The 22,072-nt window shown below is 41.8% G+C and overlaps 1 protein-coding gene across 2 annotated transcripts in view; it reads right to left on the bottom strand.

Annotated features, from left to right (window-relative positions):
• FAF1 (Fas associated factor 1) overlaps window positions 1–17,858 on the bottom strand; it is a 459,658-nt gene extending 441,800 nt beyond the window's left edge. The window contains exon 1 of one of the 2 annotated variants that reach the window (XM_077844988.1): window positions 17,814–17,858. In XM_077844988.1, coding sequence (XP_077701114.1) covers window positions 17,814–17,843 — 30 coding nt within the window. In that variant the 5' untranslated portion in view covers window positions 17,844–17,858. Of the gene's footprint in view, window positions 1–15,003; window positions 15,163–17,813 lie in introns of those variants that run through there. The other variant, XM_077844990.1, reaches the window with a different exon arrangement.
• Between the last annotated feature and the right edge of the window lie 4,214 nt (window positions 17,859–22,072).

The raw sequence follows: 22,072 nt of genomic DNA, 5'->3' as shown, positions 1-22,072 counted from the left end.
ATAGTTCACAGCTTCAAAGAGAGCTGCCTTTAATCTGCCAGTCTATAGTTTCCAAGTGGCAGACCGAATAGCTAGGCCATGGGCAACAAGCCAAGGGGCACTAGAAACACAAGTTTTATGAAGGAGAATACTAGCCAGAGCTATAAGAACAGCCTTGAGTTCTATGCACTGAGAAAGCAATCACCCACTATCAGTCTGCATAGCTGGCACAGAGGCTGAACAGCCCCGGAAGACAACCAGACAAATCAGTTTCGGCTTGGCTAAATCACTGGTGAACCATGCCCAGGTTTAGGAAAAACTATGGATTGAGGACCCCACTGAATCAGTAGCTTTGCTTTAGACAGTGAAATGTGGAATAAAGGTTTCTCCAAAGGAAGGACTGAGCCCTAAGACATCATTAACCTCCATCCTCTCATCTCTCAAACCACAGAAAGTCCTTTGTTTTGTGCACTCAGGGGTTGCAAATTTGCCTCCTTTTGCACTCAAGTGTAGGTGTACATAGGTCTGTAAATGTAGTCTAAAAGAGGCAGAACTTCCTGCCCAGCCGGGACAAATCTTAGTACTAGTTGTTACATTGAGGGGGGAGTCTGACTCTGAATCTGATAGATTGGTGAAAAAAAATTCTGTCTACCAGAGAGGATATTTGAGGGTTGTTAACAGCAAAAACTAGAATATTCAGGCAACTGTGTTTGAACCTCCTTCCTGATACTCAGTCTGTAATCACCTCCCTAATTCTTCCTCATTAAAAGGCAATAAAGTAGAAAGTCACTTAACAATTTGGTCGAGGTGTTCAGTATCAATTCCATGGAGGCCCCTCTAATTCTGTTAACCAGTCCATGAGCCCTCACCCTTTCTCTCCCAAAAAGCCATGTGTCTACCAACATACTATCTTTGTTGCCAAAACTATTAAAGCAGTGAAAGATCTGATATTTTTTACCCTACTTGCAAGCTAACAAATTAGCCTGCCAGTTTCATGGATGCTGGCATAAGACCTAGACTCCTGGGTTGGAGAAAATGAACTTTATGACTCTTGACAATATTCATTGTCAGAATATTAGCATTTTCTTATGTAGTTCCCCAGTCCCATTTCCTACAGTGCAACACAAAGCAGGCCACGTGATACCTACCATGCAATGGATTGCATTAAAAGAGAAACCCAGAGCCTAGAGAACCCAAATCTTTCAAACTGCAAAGAGTATGCATGCCTACCCTTTGCTCTAGAGGGAGACACTACCTCTATCTTCCAAGGCAGCTCACTATACAAACATGCTTGAAAAGAGAGCAGAAAACAAGAGCAGTCAGTGTCTCTGATCACAAGACACACAGAAATCATGGAGAACTGTATCAACAGATCCCAATACGGTCACTGTAGAATTTAGCTGTTAAGAGCCTAGCATAGTACCTGGCACATACAAAACAATCAAAAGCTAGATGCTAATTTTATTACCCACCCACCCCCCATTAAACCTAAAATAAGAACGTTCAATTGTATCTCCACCTCACTTTCACTGCATGTCAAAGGACGCAGCTAAAATTATATTTTAAAAAAACAAACAGGGGATCCCTGGGCAGCTCAGCAGTTTAACGCCTGCCTTTAGCCCAGGGCATGATCACGGAGTCCCGGGATCGAGTCCTACATTGGGCTCCTGCATGGAGCCTGCTTCTCCCTCTGCCTGTGTCTCTGCTTCTGTGTGTGTGTGTGTGTGTGTGTGTGTGTGTGTGTGTGTGTCTCATGAATAAATAAATAAAATCTTTAAAAATAAAAATAATAAAAATTAAAAAAAAAAAAGAAAAACAATTTCAGGGTGCCTGAGTGGCTCAGTTGGTTAAGTGTCTGCTTTCAGCTCAGGTCAGAATCCCAAGGTCCTGGGATTGAGCCCTATGTTGGGCTCTTAGCTCAGTGGGAGCCTGCTTCTCCTCTCTCTGCTGCTCCCTCTGCTTGTGCTTGCTTTCTGTCTCCATCAAATAAATAAAATCTTTCAAAAAAATAAACAAGTTCAACCACTACTTTTCCCTTGGAAGAAAGAAGGTGGATAGCCAAGAGGGCACAAGAGACAAAGCTTTCCTCTCACTAACGTTATACCTCATTAAAGAGTCCAAGAAATTGGGCAGCCCGGGAGGTTCAGCAGTTTAGTGCCGCCTTCAGCCCAGGGCCTGGTCCTGGAGACCTGGGATCGAGTCCCACATCGGGCTCCCTGCATGGAGCCTGCTTCTCCCTCTGCCTGTGTCTCTGTGTGTGTGTGTGTGTGTGTGTGTGTGTGTGTCTCATGAATAAATAAATAAGATCTTTAAAAAAAAGAAAAAAAGTCCAAGACATCAAGGTAAAATGGAGAGGAAAAAACAGGTGGCTAGAACCTAACTCCACCCGCCATTAAGGTACACATAACCTGCAACATTTCTCTTTTCTTACCACAACTTGACATCCCATCCTTTCTACTTCACTTATTCTTCTATAACCACAAATAAGAATAAAGATAGGTACAACAATACTGTTAATGTTCCCAAGCTGCTTCTTAAAATTTTCTCAAACTCACATTAAGGCCAATGACTAATGATTTAATATGGTAAACAATTTTTATTTGAAATTTCTGCCTTAAAAAAGTTTGAAAGTGAAACCAAAATCAAGAGAAGTGTTGATGCAGAGCAATTCAGTAACAACATTCAAATTTCCCTAAGTTATTGACCTCAAGCCCTATATGTTGCCACATCACCTTACTGAGCCCTCTATAAAAGCTCAACAAGAAGGGAGGTGTTATGTACTTCTCTACAAATGGGTCATTTTAAAGTAATAATCTTCAATTCAACAGAACAGCCCAATTTTTATTCTCTCACTAACAGATTTTATTATTCAAAATCATGTCAACAGTAGATGCTTAAAAATACACCTGATCCTTGAAAACCACACATTTTAAGTGTGTGTATCCATATACCAAATTTTTTTCAATACAGTACTGTATATGTATTTTCTATTTTCTTAATAAAATCTTCTCTAGCTTGCTTTATTGTAAAAAAAAACAAACAAAAACAAAATATAACATATAAAATATGTGTTAATTGACTATGTTACCAGTAAGGCTTCCAGTCAACAACAGGCCATTACTGATTAAATGTGAGGGAAGTCCAAATCATGTGTAGACTTTCAAACGTACAGATTGGTGCCCCAAATCCTTGTATTATTCAAGGGTCAACTGTACATGTAAACCTACAATTCTACTCTTTGTAGCTATTATTTTTACCATAACAGCTAATATTCATAATATTCCTCCAAAAATATATTCAATGAGCACCTTTAAAAAAAAAGAGATTTTATTTATTCATGAGAGATTCAGAGAAAGGCAGACACAAAGCAGGCTCCTCACAGGGCGCCCAATGAGGGACTCAATCCTGGGACTCTTCACACCCTGAGCCAAAGGCAGACGCTCAACCATTGAGCTACCCAGGTGTCCCCACTGAGCACCTCTTATAGATATTGCAGGAAAGGATGGTTAAGACCCAGGCAGTTGTTCACTCAAGGAGCTGACATTAGGGGAAAGAAACATGTAAAGTGATTACTAACAAACTGGCATATGACTCAAAAGAAGAGGAGTGCCTGGATGGTGTAGTCGGTTGAGCATCTGATTCTTGGTTTTGGCTCAGGTCGTGATCTTAGGGTCCTGGGATGGAGCCCTGCACCAGGCTCTGTGCTCACCATGGAGTCCACTTGAGATTCTCTTTCCCTCTCCCTCTGCCCCTCCCACTCATGGGTGCTCTCTCTCTAGAAATAAATTAATAAATAATTTTTAAAATGTAAAAAAGACTCAAAGAAGAGAAACATACACAAGAAACATAAGACAAAATGATTAACCCTAAAAACTGGGCACATGGAACTGATCTTATAAGCAAAAGGCAACTAATAGGTTTTAAAAGATAAATGGAAGTTTTCTAAAGGGCACAAAAAATAAGGGTATAAAGACACAGAGCCTGGGATCACCTGGCTGGCTCAGGTGGGATAGCATGCAACTCTTGATCTCGGGGTTATGAGTTTGAGCCCCACATTGGGCATAGGGCATATAATAAAATAATGGGCAGCCCCGGTGGCTTAGAGATTTAGTGCCACCTTCAGCCCAGGGCGTGATCCTGGAGACCTGGGATCGAGTCCCATGTCGGGCTCTCTGCATGGAGCCTTCTTCTCCCTCTGCCTGTCTCTCTCCTCTCTCTCTCTCTGTGTGTCTCTAATAAATAAATTTTTTTAAAGTCTAAAAAAAGATAAGAAAAGAAAAGAAAAGAAAAGAAAAGAAAAGAAAAGAAAAGAAAAGAAAAGAAAAGAAAATAAGCAACGTTCCTAAGTTATAAAAATGAAACAGATCACAAAATTTTTTAAAAATCATAGAAATGGATTAAACTTCTAAAGTCATCTAGATCAGTTGTTCCCATGTGTAGATCTTGGATCAGCAGCAACATAATCCTGGAGTCCCAGAGCAATGCAAAGTTTCAGACACCACCTATAGAATCCATTCAATCAGAAACTTGGGGTGAAAAAAAAAAAAGAAACTTGGGGTGTGGTCCAGCAATCTATGGTTTAACAAGCCTTCCAGGTTATTAACAGATTAAAGTTTGAGGGTCAGCTTACGTGGTTAAGTGTCTGCCTTCGGCTCAGGTCATGATCCCGGGGTCCTGGGATCAAGCCCTGCATCGGGCTCCCTGCTCAGTGGCGAACCCGACTCCCCCTTTCCCACTCTCGCTGCTTATGCTCTCTCTCTCTCTCTCTCTCTCTCTCTCTGTCTAATAAATAAAATCTTTCAAAAACAAACAAATTAAAGCTTGAGAACCAGTAACTCAGATCAGGGTTTTTCAGCACTATTGGACATTTTACGATGGATAATTCTTCATTGTGAAGGGATGTCTTGTGCAGAATGTTTAGCAGCATTCCTGGTATCTACCCACTAAATGCCAGCAGCACTCTCCCAGTTGTGACAGCCAAAAATGTCTCTAGACATTGCCTAATGTCCCCTGGGGAACAGATACTACCTACAGTTGAACACCACTAATCTAGACCAAGAATCAGCAAGCTTTCCTGTAAGGGGCAGGGTAAATATTTTAGGCTTTGCAGGCCATGCAATCAACTAACTACTCAACTTTGCTATTGAAGGCAAAAGTGGCCAGAGACAACATGTAAATAAGTATGCATGACTGTCTTCTAATAAGACTTCACAGGATCCCTGGGTGGCGCAGCGGTTTGGCGCCTGCCTTTGGCCCAGGGCGCGATCCTGGAGACCCGGGATCAAATCCCACGTCGGGCTCCCAGTGCATGGAGCCTGCTTCTCCCTCTGCCTATGTCTCTGCCTCTCTCTCTCTCTCTCTCTGTGTGACTATCATAAATAAATAAAAATTAAAAAAAAAAAAAGACTTCACTGACAAAACCAGGTGGTAATTTGGCCCTCAGGATATAGTTTGCTAATTCCTGATCCAGACGTATTACCTAAATTATAACTGAATGTCCTCAACCCCCTACTGCTGCCATGTGATTGTCCAGATTCTATATGAATACCTGATCTAGTCCAGCCCTGTTTTCAGGTATATATGACTCTAGACAAATCTCCATTTCAGACTAAATAAATCAAACCCAGAAAGGATAAAAGACTTGCTCCGAGAACCAGAACCAAACCAAAACAAAAAAAAAGCAAAAAACTAGAGTTCTAGTCTGCCTAAGGGAAATATTTTAACAACTGCCTCCTATGGAGGTGTACAACCATGTAACATTACTTGTGAAGCACTCAAATGCTCTAGCACTTTGTAATTACTGAAACCTGGAAAGAAAAGTATTTGTTTGGGGGGGGGGGGGGGGGTCTGAAATAACTTTATGGTAAAGGCCCAGACAGGAAGTATTTTAGGCCTGTGCAACATAAAGTCTCTGTCTCAACTACTCATCTCTGTCAGTGTAGCAAAAAAGCAGCCACAGACAATAGATAAATTAAAATGAATAGCTATCACTATATTCCCATAAACCCTCATGTATAAAAACAGGTAGCCAGCTTACAGACTATAGTTTCCTGACCCCTTATCTACAGAGTCTATAAACCTAGTCTGGCAAACAACAGGCATCAACCCAACCACGCTCTTCATTCCCTGGCTTCTGACCATCTGTAAACTTAGAAGCACAGCACTAGACTGGAATGAATGCTAGTCTAGAAACAAAGTGCCAGGCCCACTCTCCCTTCTGGCATGTCTGCTATATGCCAGGTACTGTTAATTCATTTTGTATATAAATTTTATCATTTGGGGAAATTTCTGAATGGTGAGTCTTGTTTTCCTCTAGAAATACAAGCCATCTGACACATTAAGCTAGAAAATAAACACTCATATATGTACCTAGATATAATCTTTGTTTCAAACCAACCTAGGAACTTGGACAAGTCACTTCCTTTTTCTGGTCTCAACTTCCACAAAAGGAAAACTGAGAAGCTGGAAACAGATGATCTCTGAAGTCCCCTGCAGAACAAGTATACATTAAAATTATCAAAAATGAGAATAACTAGGGCTCAGTTGGTTAAGCGTCTGGTCATGATCCCAGGGACCTGCCTCTCTCTGCCACTTCCTCTGTCACTCCCCCTACTTGTGCTCTCTCACTCTGACATACATACATACATACATACATATTTTAATAAAATGAAAATAACTAAAGTTTATTGAACTGTATCTCAGACAACTGTTCTATGTTTTTTTAAGATTTTATTTGTTCATGAGAGAGACAGAGAGAGAGAGAGAGAGAGAGGCAGAGACACGGGCAGAGGGAGAAGCAGGCCCCATGCAAGGAGCCCGACGTGGGACTTTATCCCGGGTCTCCAGGATCACACCCTGGGCCGAAGGCAGCACTAAACCACTGAGCCACCCAGGCTGCCCTCAGACAACTGTTCTAATCACTTTATACGCACTAACTCATTTTTCATATCAGGAAACTGAGGCAGAGGTATGAAATGAGTAGTCAAAGATCACAAGATGTGTGAGTGGCAATGCTGTGGTTTAAATCCAAGCAATCTGACCTAAAAGTCCACGCTCTCAATCACTCCATACTAAACTTTATTCTACATACCAAAACCTTATTTTCCCAATGACTAACAATCCAAACAGGTACACAAAATGCCTCATCCCTCTAATGAAAGTGGAGAAAGGAAAGAAAGGACAAAGACAAGACTATTTTCTGCCACAGTACTCAATCTCTGACTTAAGGTAACCTCCCAGGAAATAAATACGATGTTCCATGGATATTTAGTTTGGTCCCTAAGCCACGACAAACCAAAAAGGATACCTAGCCATGTGGATCAATATCATTTCTACTTGTACAGTCTGGCATCTTTTGTAGAAGATACCTCTTCATGTCAAACTAAAAAAGAAAAAGATTCACAACTTCAATTAGAAGGAAGAAATGTGGGTAGCCCAGGTGGCTCAATGGTTTGGCACCGCCTTTGGCCCAGGGCGTGATCCTGGAGACCAAGGATTGAGTCCCACGTCAGGCTCCCTGCGTGGAACCTGCTTCTCCCTCTGCCTCTGTGTCTCTTAAGAGTAAATAAATAAAATCTTAAAAAAAAAAAAAAAGAAGGAAGAAATGTTATGAAGGAGCAGAAACTACTTTCAAGTGACTTACTGGTAGTGTCATGGAAGAGTCCATGCTTCCAAGAGAAGGTGATAGGCAAAAGAAAACTTAAAAGTCCCATACTGATAATCCAATATATGAAAATGCATAAAGCAATTTAGGCAGTAAAGGTATTATTAGCTTGAAAGACCAGAAGAAGAAAACAAAGGCACAACTGTGTCATCCAGGAAACATAACTGAAAGTAACATCAAAATCAAAGCCAAATTAGAGAAGGAGACTCACTCTGTGACCACAAGAACTAGGTTGAGAAAAAATATTATTTTAGGAAGGGAGATAAGGTTTTGTTGCTTAAAATGTGTGTGTGTGTGTGTGTGTATACATCTATATATATATATTACTACCAGTGAAAATTGTACCTTTTTTCCCTTGATTTGAGTAAAGCTATTATATTTCTATATTACACAATAACTGCAATAACAGAGAAATGTAAATAGAAAAAGATATGACACCAACATGTGAGCTAACCTAAACAGCTATAGCACCCTTTTTTGTTCCCAAAGAAAAAATGTATTATAAAAATGTATCAGGGCAGCCCAGGTGGCTCAGCAGTTTAGCACCACCTTCAGCCGAGGGCGTGATCCCGGAGACCTGGGATCAAGTCCCACGTCAGGCTCCCTGCATGGAGCCTGCTTCTCCCTCTGCCTGTGTCTCTGCCTCTCTCTCTCTCTCTCTCTCTCTGTCTCATGAATGAATGAATAAAATCTTTAAAATTTAAAAAAAAAGTATCTTAAAGGAAAAAGAAATTAGCATTAATTGATTACAAGGTTAAGGGGGAAAAAAAGGTTAAGGGGAATATTCACTTTCTGTTCATATGTATCCAAAATTGGGATCCCTGGGTGGCACAGCGGTTTGGTGCCTGCCTTTGGCCCAGGGCGTGATCCTGGAGACCTGGGATCAAATCCCACGTCGGGTTCCCGGTGCATGGAGCCTGCTTCTCCCTCTGCCTGTGTCTCTGCCTCTCTCTCTCTCTGTGTGACTATCATAAATAAAAAAATTAAAAAAAATTAAAAAATAAAAACAAAACAACTACTATAACTGAAATCATTTGATAGCAGCTACAACTCCATTTGGATAGCTATTTTCACATCTTAAGCAAACCAAATATACCTTAAAAGTTTGTTTCATCAAATGACTTTTGCTCTACACCTCAACCTTAAAAAAAAAAAAAAAAAGCAAAAAATTCTACAATTACAAAAAGGACAAGATTTAGAACGCTCACCTGAATGCATCTCTTTGTTATAAAAAAGACATTAAGGACGAAAAAAAACAAAAGAAAGAAAGAAAGAAACTGTCCTGATTCATCAATGCCTGCCTGTTTTTTAAACTCAGGAAATTCCTTTACACCCCCTCCTGGCTCTGACCAGCCAGAACTGTAGGTGTACTACTCTATTCATTCCTTTACCAGTAACATACGATGCTAACACTATTTACATTTAAAACTGATTTTTTTTTAAGATTTTATTTATCTACTCATGAGAGACACAGAGAGAGAGAGAGAGGCAGAGGGAGAAGTGGGCTCCATGTAGAGAGTCCAATGTGGGGCTTGATCCCAGCACTCCAGCATCACGTCCTGAGCCGAAGGCAGGCACTAAACTGCTAAGCCACCCAGGCGTCCCTAAAACTGATTTTTGTTAGACTATTCCAAATTATAAACTCACGTGCCCAGAGGTGAATTTACAAATAATTCATTAAACATGATGCTGTCAAGGGCACCTGGGTGGCTCAGCGGTTGAGCGTCTGCCTTCAGTTCAGGGCATGATCCTGTGGTGGCGGGATGGAGTCCTCCATCCGGCTTCCTGCCTGCTTCTCCCTCTGCTTCTGTCTCTACCTCTCTCTCTCTCTCTCTCTCTCTCTAATAAAGAAGTAAATAAATAAACCGTTAATTTTTTTTTTTTAAATAAACATGATGCTGTCATTCTCTTCATTCAAACTTTTGGTGGTGAGCCACTATGGGTAACAGTATGGCTGGAATTTCCACAAAGAATACCATATGATTGGGACGCCTGGGTGGCTCAGCAGTTGGATGTCTACCTTTGACTCAGGGCATGATCCCAGGGTCCGGGATCGAGTCCCACATCGGGTTCCCTGTGAGGAGCCTGTTTCTCCCTCTGCCTATGTCTCTGCCTCCCTCTGTGTGTCTCTCATGAATAAATAAATAAAATCTTAAAAAGAAAAAAAAAACCCTATATGACCCAGTAAATCAAATTCTGGATATATACCTAGAAGAATTAAAAGCAGGGATTCAAATAATTGTACATCTATGTTCATAACAGCATTAATGACTCATAATATTCAAAACACGGAAAAAATTGTCCATTGACAGATGAATGGGTACACAAAATGTGGTTCAGCAGTCCCCCATTATCTGGAAGTTATGTCCCAAGACCACCAACAGACGCATGAAACCAAGGACAGTACCAAACCCTATGTACACTACGCTTTTTCCTATGCATATGTATCTATAATAAAGTTTAATTTATAAATCCATTACTGTGAGATTAACAGTAACTATGATAAAATAGAGTAATTTTAACAATACTATATACTGCAATAAGAGTTATATAAACGTGGTCTCTCAAAACTTTTATTGTACTCACCCTTCTTTGGTGATGTGAGATGATAAAATGCCTACATGTTGAGATAAAGTGAGATGAATGACCCAGGCATTGTGATGAAGTATTAGGCTACTACTGACCTTCTGATTATACATCAGGAAGATAGATCATCTACCTCTAGACCAGAGTTGACCAAGGGTAACCGAAACCATGGAAAGCAAAATCATACATATTGGGGGCTACTGTATACATATACTGTATATCAGCCTTTTAAAATGAAACGGAATTCTAACACATACTACAACATGGATAAATGTTGGGAGACATCATGCTAAATAAAACAAACCAGTCACAAAAGGATAAATACTGCCCGATTACCCTTAAATGAGGTACCTAGAATATTCACATTCATAGAAAACAGGATGGTGGTTGCCAGGTGTTGGAGAGCAGGGGAAAATGGGAAGTTATTGTTTAATGGTTAAAGTTTCAGTTTTGCAAGATAAAAAGTGTTCTGGAGATAGAGAGTGGTGATGATTGCACAACAATGTGGATATACTTGATGCCACTGAACTGGACACTTAAAAATGGCAAAAAAAAAAAAAAAAAAAAAAGTTAAGATGGCAAATTTTATGCTATGAGTATCTCACCACAATTTTTTTAAAAATTTAATTGGGGGTGCGGGTGGCTCGGTCAGTTTAAGTATCTGCCTTCAGCTCAAGTTGTGATCCTGGGATCCTGGGATCCAGCCCCACCTCAGGCTCCCTGCTCAGCAGGGGTGTCTGCTTCTCCCTCTCCATCTGCCTGCTTGTGTGCTCGCTCTCTCTCTCAACTCATTCTCCCTCAAATAAATAAAATCTTTTTAAAAATTTTTCATTAAAAGCTGTTCTTATTTGAGGAAGAAATCTTTAAGAGGACAATTTGGTTTTTTTTGTCTGTTTAAAGATTTTATATATTTATTCATGAGAGACACAGAGAGAGAAGAAGAGACACAGACAGAGGGAGAAGCAAGCTCCCCGTGTGGAGCCTGATGCAGGACTCGATCCTAGGACCCCAGGATCATGACCTGAGCCAAAGACACAATGCTCAACCACTGAGCCACCAGGTGCCCTAAGAGGACAATCTATAATACATTTGCTTTGTAATGAGTTCACTGATGTATAAAATCCCAAACCTGTCTTATTAAGTCATGGATTCCATCCATTACTTATTCAGTTATAAGAAACCAGGTAATTTTTTTTTAAGATTTTATTTATTTACTCATGAAAGACATAGAGAGAGAGCAGAGGCATAGGCAGAGGGAGAAGCAGGCTCCATGCCGGGAGCCCAACTTGGGACTCAATATCAGACCTCCAGGATCACTCCCGGGGCTGAAGGTAGCACTAAACCACTGAGCCACAGGGGCTGTCCTTTAAATTACAATTGTTAACTACTCCTTCACTGATCAGTTTCAACAGAAGTCCTTTCTTCATTGAGTTGAAATACAAAAATCTTTCTCAAAAGTTTTTCTGGGGCTCCTGGATCACTCAGTTGGTTAAGTATGGGGCTCTTGATTCCTGCTCAGGTCATGGTAACAGGGTGGTGAGATCAAACCCCAGCTCCAGCTCAGCTCCGTGTTCAGTGAGGAATCTGCTTCTCTCTCTCTCCCCCTGCCTCTCCCCTCTCCACATGCATTTGCACTCACACTCTCTCTCTTAAATAAATCTTAAAAAAAAAAAAAGTTTGTCCGTATTTAGGGACTGTATTTATAAGAACCTATTATCTAGCAATAATCAAAATCTGAAACTTATTTTTAAAATCTGATATTTAAAAATAATGTCCCTTTCTCAATAAAGGAACGAAAGGGGGACAAGCCAACAAGCAGACACTGAACTATAGAGAATGGACTGATGACTGTCAGGGGGAGGTAGGTGAGAGGATGGGTTAAATGGGTGATGCGGATTTAGGAGTACACTTGTGATGAGCACCAGGTATTGCATGAAGTGTTGAATCACTACATTATATACCTGAAACTAATATGATACTGTATGTTAACTAATTGGAATTTAAATAACTTTTTAAAAAATCATATCCCTTTCGACAAAGGCGGCACTGAATTCTCGAAATTATTATTAATTTCACAGTCATGTGTTCACTTTTGGAGAGAAACTGATTTGCACAGTTACAGATGAAAGCAAGTATCATCCAAGTATCCACATTATAAAACTTGAACTGTAGGGATCCCTGGGTGGCTCAGCAGTTTAGCGCCTACTTTTGGCCCAGGACCCAATCCTGGAGTCCCGGGATCGAGTCCCATGTCGGGCTCCAGGCATGGAGCCTGCTTCTCCCTCCTCCTGTGTCTCTGCCTCTCTCTCTCTCTCTCTTTCTCTCTCTATCATAAATAAATAAATAAATAAATAAATAAATAAATAAATAAATCTTAAAAAAAACTTGAACTGCAATCTTTAAAATTATCTAGTTTCTGATAACTGGATAAATACTAATTCTTAAAAAATTAATCCTACAAAAAGTTTACATAATCTTAAAAGTAGGAAGAATAATTGATTCTAAAAGTAAGTCCACTAAGCAAACTGATCTGGAATCATCATTTGAGAGGAACACAAGGTTCCTAAAAACACAAAAGGCTAATGCACTTAATATGTGCATAGTTTAGGGACGCCTGGGTGGCTCAGCGGCTGAGCGTCTACCTTTGGCCCAGGGCGTGATCCTGGAGTCACGGGATCAAGTCCCACATCAGGCTCTCTACATGGAGCCTGCTTCTCCCTCTGCCTATGTCTCTGACTCTCTGATTCTCTCATGAATAAATAAATAAAATATTTTATATATATACATATATATATGTGCATAGTTTGTAAATAACTTTCTATTAGTGTTCTTACCTATTTGACAATATGAAATAAACTTTCACCATTTGGCAAACATTGAGAATGCCATAGCTTTTCCTTGTTTTGTAAACAACTGTTCACATCAGTGCCATTGGTGTGAACAGAAAAACAGAATGTATTAATGTGATCAAAATAATATCCCAAATGCTTGTCAGAAAATCTTACTTTGTCTCTGAGTACAAGAATCCTAAATTTCCTGTCCTTGGCTAATACAGAAGTTCACAGTAAGCATATTATCACAAATAATAAGAAAACAAGTAGCTACAACTTGTTACAGGACATTAAAAAAACTGGTGAAATCAAAATAAAGTTATAATTACCTTAAAACTTTTAGTGAGATAAACTACACTTATTGTTGTCTAAAGCCCTTTCTATAAAGCAATTTTGTAACAGGATAAAATACTCCTAGAGGGATCCCTGGGTGGCGCAGCAGTTTGGCGCCTGCCTTTGGCCCAGGGAGTGATCCTGGAGACCCGGGATCGAATCCCACATCGGGCTCCCGGTGCATGGAGCCTGCTTCTCCCTCTGCCTATGTCTCTGCCTCTCTCTCTCTCTGTATGACTATCATAAATAAAAAAATAAAAAATAAATAAAAAATAAAATACTCCTAGAAAGAGTGCTTTTTTCATACGACCACATTCCATATTAGCTAAAAGACTGGAGACTGAAAAAAAGGAAAAAGGGAATAAAAGACTTAAGCAAAATAAAATCTCAGAGCAATCTTAGAAAACGCCAAAATCTTGTGGTCAACTTTTATCTTCAGAACACCTCTGTCTGAGTTTGGAAGTTATGGTATAATCAAACGCAGATATAACCATATTCCCAACACATCAGATATCACTCCTGAGTAAAATAAAGAGCAAACTCCAAAAATGACCACCATAATAGTAAGTCACAAAATAAGGAAAATAAGAGAAAGAAGAAGAGCAGACCAACAAAATCTCAATAAGAAAAACTATCCCGTACTATGCTAGTGTTAGACCATGTGCAGTGATGACCGTGTTAGAGAAAAGTCTGCCTATACATAACAGCAGCTTCTAAGTTAACGCCAAAATGAATGGTTAAAAATATCTCACTACATTTTCCTCATCAAACATCAGAAGGCAAAGATGGAGTTCATGGGATATTAGTTCTAACTTCAAGTCTTTCATGACGGGGTCCACCTCCATCTTCAACGAGCCTTCTTAAGATGCTCATATATTAGTGTAACTACATTTGGGCTAAAAAAAAAGAATAACCTTGGCTTATCCTTTAAATTATTCCTGCGGTTGGGACACCAACCAAGCAATTCACATCTGTAGGGAAAGGGAATCCGCAAATATGTAATTTATTAAGCTATGAATTCACCGCAAGGATACTTTGGTACATACAGCGTATTGGCCTCCTCTTTACCTTCATATCCTCCAAAGATTCCAATAGGCAAAGTCTATAATGTTTACTCCTCCTTGAAAAAGCCCCAACCTCCACCACCGCCTCCCCCTGGTTCCTTTTTACTCACCTCTTAATACAATACGCCACACCCACAACACACTCTCCGCACAGCGCTCTCCTCAGGGAGCAACCCAAAACTCCGACCCCCAGAACCCCACACTTACAAGCCTCACACTTAACACCCCCAAATTCCACCTCTTCTTCACATAATACAGGGAACACTACACAGCCCACACACATACAGCAAACCGAGTATCCTAACGCCCCCTCGTCCTGCAAATCCGTTCATGACACACTGTACACACACCCCACCCAGCAGATGAGCCGCACGCTCCCGATGGCTACACACACACACACACACACACACACACGCCACGTACCGAATAAAAACGCCCAAACCACACACCACCGCCACGCTCTGACAACCCCTGAGGAGAGACTACCCTTCTGGCACCGGGAGCCCACGAGGCTGGAGGTGGGAGAGGAACAGGCCGTGTACTTCACCTGAAAATCCGCCAGGATCATCTCCCGGTCCATGTTGGACGCCATGGCGGCCGCCGAGTTCCGCGGCTCCGGGAGCGAAGCGCGGACCTGGGAGGGAAACGGCGCCTCCTGCGGCCGTCGCCGCCGCCGCCGCCGCCGCCGGGCGCCGAGGGGCTGGCGGGCGAGCCGGCGGGAGGGCCGGCGGGCCGGCGGGCGGGGCAGCGCGGGAGGCTAGGCGCTCATGCACTCGGTAACCTTCAGGCGCCCGGGCCGCCCGCCTGCGCCCCGCGGAGCCCGCGCCGCAGCCGCCCTGTCAGGGAGCTTGGTCGGGATGGGGGTCCGGTCTTCCCGTCGCCGGCCAGGATGAGGGCAGGTTACGACAGCGCGCACCCGGCTCCCCTCAGCTGCGGCGAGACTGGCGGGGGCGGGGAAACCAGGCGAACGAGCAGGCGGGCGAACCCCTCGGCCGCCTCCGCCTCCTCCGCTTCCTCCCTGGCCGCCGCCTCCGCCCCTGGTTGGCCGGCGCCGAGGCTGTCGCACATTTTGCCTGTCATCGAGGTCGCAAAGCGCCGCTTTGCGGCTGCCACGTGACTGCCTTCCTGTCAAGCGCCGGGCGCGCGACTGCCAGGCGGGATCCGCGCGCCGCTGGCGGGGACGCCGACCAACAACTGCGGGAGCTTCAAGTCCCGCAACAGGTTATTCCGGTTTGGAATTAAGCAAAAGCCGCCTCGCGGCCGGGGTGGGGATCGGCCTCTGAGCCTTCCGCGGTTACGTACACATCGAGCCCCACTAACGACCCGTTTTACAGACAGCGTTTCATAAATGAACATTTTCTCCAAAATACAACTTCGTAGACAGGCTTTTAGACTCAACCCCACGACCCAAACCTGCTTACACACTGTCACGCCCCGGCCCAAGCCCCCTGACGCGCGCGCCCCCAGACTCGGTAACTCAGAGGTAACCAGCCTCCCAAGATTGGACGTGGGGGGGCGTGGAAGCTGCGAAAAGTGAGACTGTCGACCCCAAGAAGATGAGCACTTTTTTTTGTTAGTTATAAGAAATAAAGACTTTTCTATTCCTGCAGCATAACAATCATTTTTTAGACCTAAGGCAGCATCTTGCAAATGGGGAAAACTTGAATCCAGCTTTGAATATAACCAATTGAAAATACTTCAGTAAGCGAGGAAATTATATTAAGATGCCAATTACTAAAAGTTTCAATTTATGGTCAGAGGTTGACAGGCTTTGAGACAAGAATAGTCAAAGACAAAAAATAAAAATAAAAAAAATAGACTGTGTAATGCAGCATGACAGTTTGTAACAGTCATCCTCACTGGAGGAAAAGTGGCAGTGGATATATTTAACTTTGGGGAAGACACCACCTCTGGACTGTAACAGAGTTTTGATGTGCTCTGGGAGGTGCATTAACCCCTGGAAGTGTGAAGTAAGATTGGTGATTTTGTGCTGTAAAGTAGATGCTAGTAAATCGCCATATACAATAAGGCCTAGATCATTGTGTTCCCTGAAGACAAGAGCGCTATGATGTTCTAAAGATCCAGGTTCATCCTGTGTTTTCTTAAATGAAAATAGACTGGCCTACAACTCTCACTCAATAATCTGTATTTAGACCAGAATTAGCTAGATAAGGAATAGAACCATCTATAATCACATGAATCGAAATGTCTATTTTAATTGCCATCTCATGGGAAGTGATTCCAAAATAGAGCACAAATGTAAATCACGAGGTAAAACACGTTTTACCAGCAATTTAAGGTGTGGTGATTCAGTTTCCCCGTTGGTATATGTCATTCTCAGCACAAGTTGGGTCAATGATAGTCTCTAGTTACATGGCCAGGATTAATGCAGTCCTGAAAAGTTGAGGGTCTTCTCTGTGATTATGTGTGTGTGCCACAGAACCAGTTCAAATGGAGTACTGGTCCCTTTCTCCCTCCCTCCTCACCATCTGGAAATGAAGACAATGTGATAATGTAGAAAGATGGAAAGAATACACATTCAGGTACACAGGTCCCAGTTCTGCTTTTCCAACTAATTAGCTGGGGGAACTTGCATGGGTCAGGTAGTATCTCTGATTTCATCTTCTGACATTGCTGTTCCAGGTGATGAGAAAATAATTATGAAAATGCTTGGAAAATAAAATATTTTTACAAAATGAGCATAGAAATTTCATAGCATTGCAAGGCTTCAGTTCTAATTCTGTCCGTGAGTCTCATTTTCTTTATCTTCAAGATGGGGCTTATAAAACTCATCTCATAGAGTAATGTGAACATCATGATTAAAATACTTGTGAAAACTCTTCAGAAATCTTAAAGCTCTCCAAAAATATTAGTTGCTACTACTCTGTGTACCAATTCCTAAAGGCTTTTCTCAAGGCCACTGCTTTCATAAAACAAACAAAGGATTCTTCTCCCTTCTAATCACTGCTTTTACTGTCTTTACAACACAGTTTAATGTTCCGGGGAATTCTGTAAGGTTTTTTTCCCTAATAGTTTCATCTAGTCATGTTTTAATCTCTTCCCAAGGGCTAAAAACTCCTTGAGATTATAAGCCATTTCATTCAGTGTGTTTTTATATTCACTATGGTTCATATATAGCAAAGTATTAGGTATATAATAACAACCAATACTTTTGAATTTATTAATTTTTGGATATCTAGTAGATACAGGTATTTTACTCATCTTATTTCATTCTTACAACTATTGTAGAGAATAAAAAACTGCTCTGAGAAGTTAAGAATTTGCCCAAAGTCATGCTACAAAGTGGACAGGCCTAGTATTTAAGGCTAGGTCAAAACTAGGGCTCTTTCCACTTACCCTGTTGCATTTCTGCAATTCACCCTCCATGTTGCAAAGTTTGTACATTTACTGAAGAGACTGATTCTTCTCCATGACCTAACTATCCATGGTTGGGTACCCAACATCCAGAGTGATTGTCCACTGCGGAGAACAAAATGAAAGAAAAATAAATATTGAATTAAAAAAGTTCAGTTTTCATTTCCCCAGAATGAAAGGTCCGAAGAGTCTTACAAACAACTTCAGTATTACAAACTGAGAGAATAAAAATGTATAGATTCTCTGTACATAGGCATGAGCAAAGGAAAATAATTTAAATAAATTCTCATAGTTAACATACTGCATTAACTCACAGAGCAGCCTAATTCAAAGATAGGTTTTTTTCCTAGAATCTCCATGTTCTTTGACCTTACCATTACTGTTTGGAAAAGAACTTTTTCATCTTTCTTTCAAATATATGTGATAAAGTTATTTTGCTGAATTTTCATTTGACTAATTTTAGATTTATATTTATTTACCTTTTATCCAGTTTCCTCTAATGTTACCATCTTACATAACAATGGTACAGCTATCAAAACTAAAATTAACATTGGTTTTATACTATTAATCAAATTCTAGAGACTCTATTTGCATTTTTAAATTTTATTAATTTTAGAGAGAGGGGGGAGGGGGGAACCAGGCAAAGGGAGAAGAGAACCTCTCCGCGGCAGACTCCACATTGAGCATGGAGACCAACAACGGCACGATTCCAGAACCCTGAGGTCATGACCTGAGCCAAACCCAAGAGTCAGATGTTTAACGGACTGCACCATCCAGGCACCCTGACTCTACTTACATTTTTACATCAATGTCTTTTTTCTGTTTCAGGGTCCAATCCAGAATACCTCATTATATATAGTCATCATGTTTGCTTAGCCTCTTCTAATCTGTGACAGTTCCTTGATCTTCACTTTTGAAGAGTAGTGGTCAGGAACTTTATAGAACATCCCTCAATTTGGGTTGGTCTAAAATTTTGTCAGAATTATCCTGTTTATGGATTTGGGAGGAATCATACCACAGAAGTGATGTGCCCTCATCACATATTACCAGGGCACATGATATCAACATAACTTATGGTAGTATCAACCTTAATCCTTTGGTTAAGTTAATCAAGCTTTTTATTTATTTTTTATTTTTAAAAACTTTTTAACAATATTACTCACTTCTAATATAATTCATGACAAGAGTAATGCTACTACACTTGAATAATCAAAAATATATTTCATGTAATGATTTAATTTCTTTAGGACTCTGATCATGGACTCTTAACTAATGGGAAAGGCATAAGATTTGGGGCCCCAAGATCTGAGTCCAAATCCTAAATCCAATACTTATTGGCTTTAAGTCACAATCTCTACAAGCCTCAATTACTTCACCTAAAAAATGGGGATAATTACCACATTTAGCTCAGAGTTGTTGTGAGATTAAATAATGTGTGCTTCATGTGTTAAAACCATGAAACAATATACAAGTATCAATTGTTTCTATTATGTTTAAGCTTTTGAGTTGCTTACTGAGCATTTATTTACTTACTTTACAAAATGACTTACATAAAAAAGCCTACTGAAACTCAGAAATAAAATGCCAAAGTCACAATTATGAAATGATAGAAAGGTCCTTGAGGGTAGTAGTCTGTTTTCTACCTCTGTTGGATCTATAAATACAACAAAAAGGAAGACTTTTATACTAGCAAGGAAATTATAAATACCACATATACATTTCCATAAGTTAATCATTCAGAAACTGCATAAGTGAGTCAATGAAGAAAAGCACAAAATAACCTGATAAATTACATTTCTATAAGCACTTTAAAATGAGTATGAACTGCTGGGGAGAAATTTTCTATGGCCATATTTAATATGAAGCCTCTTTTCTGATGTTTGAAAGACAGGTCATTATTATACTAAAAGAGAAACCACTACTTTCAATATAATAGATGCCTAACTGTGGATCTTTCTTATACCATATTAGAATGTAAAATTAGGGGATCCCTGGGTGGCGCAGCGGTTTGGCGCCTGCCTTTGGCCCAGGGTGTGATCCTGGAGACCCGGGATCGAATCCCACATCAGGCTCACGGTGCATGGAGCCTGCTTCTCCCTCTGCCTGTGTCTCTGCCTCTCTCTCTCTCTCTCTCTCTCTCTGTGACTATCATAAATAAATAAAAATTTTAAAAAAATATTAAAAAAGAATGTAAAATTAGTAAAGGCAGAGATACTCACCTTTGAATATACTTCAGTGAACTATCAATAAATATTAGATTTTCATTGGAAGTACTGTATAGTGATTGCTTATGCTCTCTGAACTAAGACTGGAACCTCTGTGCTGCCAGTTGTGCTTTATACAACAAGCAGATTAAGCATATGCTTTAGGTGGTTTAGGGCACCAGCGAAGCCAGAATAAAAAACCAAAAAGACTTCCTAAAATTTTTTAAATTTAATATTTCAGCAAAAGCACTGAAGTAGTCATCACGGAGAAAAATCAGAAATTTTTTGGACTTCTTTACTTACTCTTATTTTTTGTCTTTGTTTTTATTTACATATTAGGTGAGGTGATGGGACATCAAACTCTTTTCAGTGTTTAGGACCTCCAAAAATCTTAATCCAGCTCTATGTGCGTCTTAAAGTACCACAAAATTTAATCACTCAGTTATTCAGCAAAAGAGTACTTCACAAAAATTATAACACATGTGTATTCATACATAATGAGTATAATTTAAGATTCTTCCTCATTACAATATCTTCTCTCAGCAAACACACACACACACACACACACACACACACACACAAAATAAATGCCACAAAGCAACTCTATATAAATTTGAAATGTCTAAATACATGTAAGAAATAAGAGGAGTTAATTTCTGGTGTTGTAGCTCATACTTGATTCACAATTCAAGTTTAGTTACCTAAGAAAAGAGCTCTAGTTATTTTTTTCCTCAACAATTCTGTTAAAGAAAACACTGGCAGATTCCTCCCAGTTTCAACTCTCCCTCTACCTGTTAGCCAATCTGTTGCTAGTTGACTATCCAGATGTTTCTGGTGTATTGTTGCTAATACTCCCATTATACTTTAAGGGGCTGGTTACAGACGTCGCTGCAGGATATGCTTACTAGAGGCCCGCTCTAATTAAACCACTTGTCATTTTTTGCTTGGTTTCATTTTGACCACTGGGTGCATCATGTAACCGTGCTGGATATTGTTAAGAGCCAAAAATATAGAAACCTTTAACTAATCTTACATAGCTAAAAGAGGAGGTTAAGAGTGCAGACAACTGGTGTCTCCAAGGACTGACAGAAACGGTAGGGGAAGAGACTCTACTCCTTTACATTCAGACGCCTTCCCCTCCCCTCAAAAAACCAGCCCCCATCTGAGTAGAAAAAGAGAGAACTTTGGCAAGAAAGAAATGGCCTTGTTAGAAAAGCTTCCCAAGAGTCATTGTAAATTTAGCTTTAGAGTTCATTGCTTTTCTTCCTTTCCCTGAAGAAATTGAATAGTTGAGTTTCTCGCCCTTGGAACATTAAGACTTCAGAGTTCGTCATGATTTCTTCCCTATACTATGCCTTCAGTGTCCGTAAAAAGTGTATTAAAGCCCTTTGCTTTTTCTGAGCACGGTCCCCGCTGTCAGCCCGGGCGTCCTCCGCCCCCGCAGCCGCCTCGGCCCACCGCGGCCCCGGGCGTTCATCTGGCAGGTGCGAGGCCGAGGCCCGGGAGTCAAGGCAGGGCGCGCCCCAGAGGCGGCGGCAGCCGTAGGCCCGGCCGCCCGGACTCCGAGAGCCTGGCGGGGGAGCGCGGAGGCGAGCCGGCCGGCCCGCCAGGCCCGGGGAAAACTTGGTTCGCGCCAGCTCGCTCCCCGCCTCCCAGCAGCCCGCCGAGCCTCGGAGGCCCTGCGGCTCCCCGCAGCCCGCGTCCTAAACCAGCTCCCTCTCCCCGCCCGCCCCCGCCGGGCTCCGGGAGTCCGAGGTCTGGAGTCGCAGACTGCATCCCGCCAGCCCGCCTCAGGGAGGCCAAGCCCGGCTCGGCCGGGCAGAACGCCGCTCCAGCGGGGCAGGCGGGGCGGGGGGAGCGGGGCGGGGAGCGGGGCGGGGGGAGCGGGGAGCGGGGAGCGGGAGCCGGGAGCGGGGCGGGGAGCGCGAGGGCGGGAGGAAGGGCACGGGCGGGCGGCGGGGAGCGGGGCAGCGGGAGGAAGGGCGCGGGCGCGGGCGCGGGCGGGGCGGGGGCGGGGCCAGCGAGCCGCGAGCGCGA

The sequence above is a fragment of the Canis aureus genome, chromosome 13, assembly GCF_053574225.1.
Source record: "Canis aureus isolate CA01 chromosome 13, VMU_Caureus_v.1.0, whole genome shotgun sequence".
NCBI classification, from domain to species: domain Eukaryota; kingdom Metazoa; phylum Chordata; class Mammalia; order Carnivora; family Canidae; genus Canis; species Canis aureus.
This window is presented reverse-complemented; position numbering and strand designations above follow the sequence as displayed.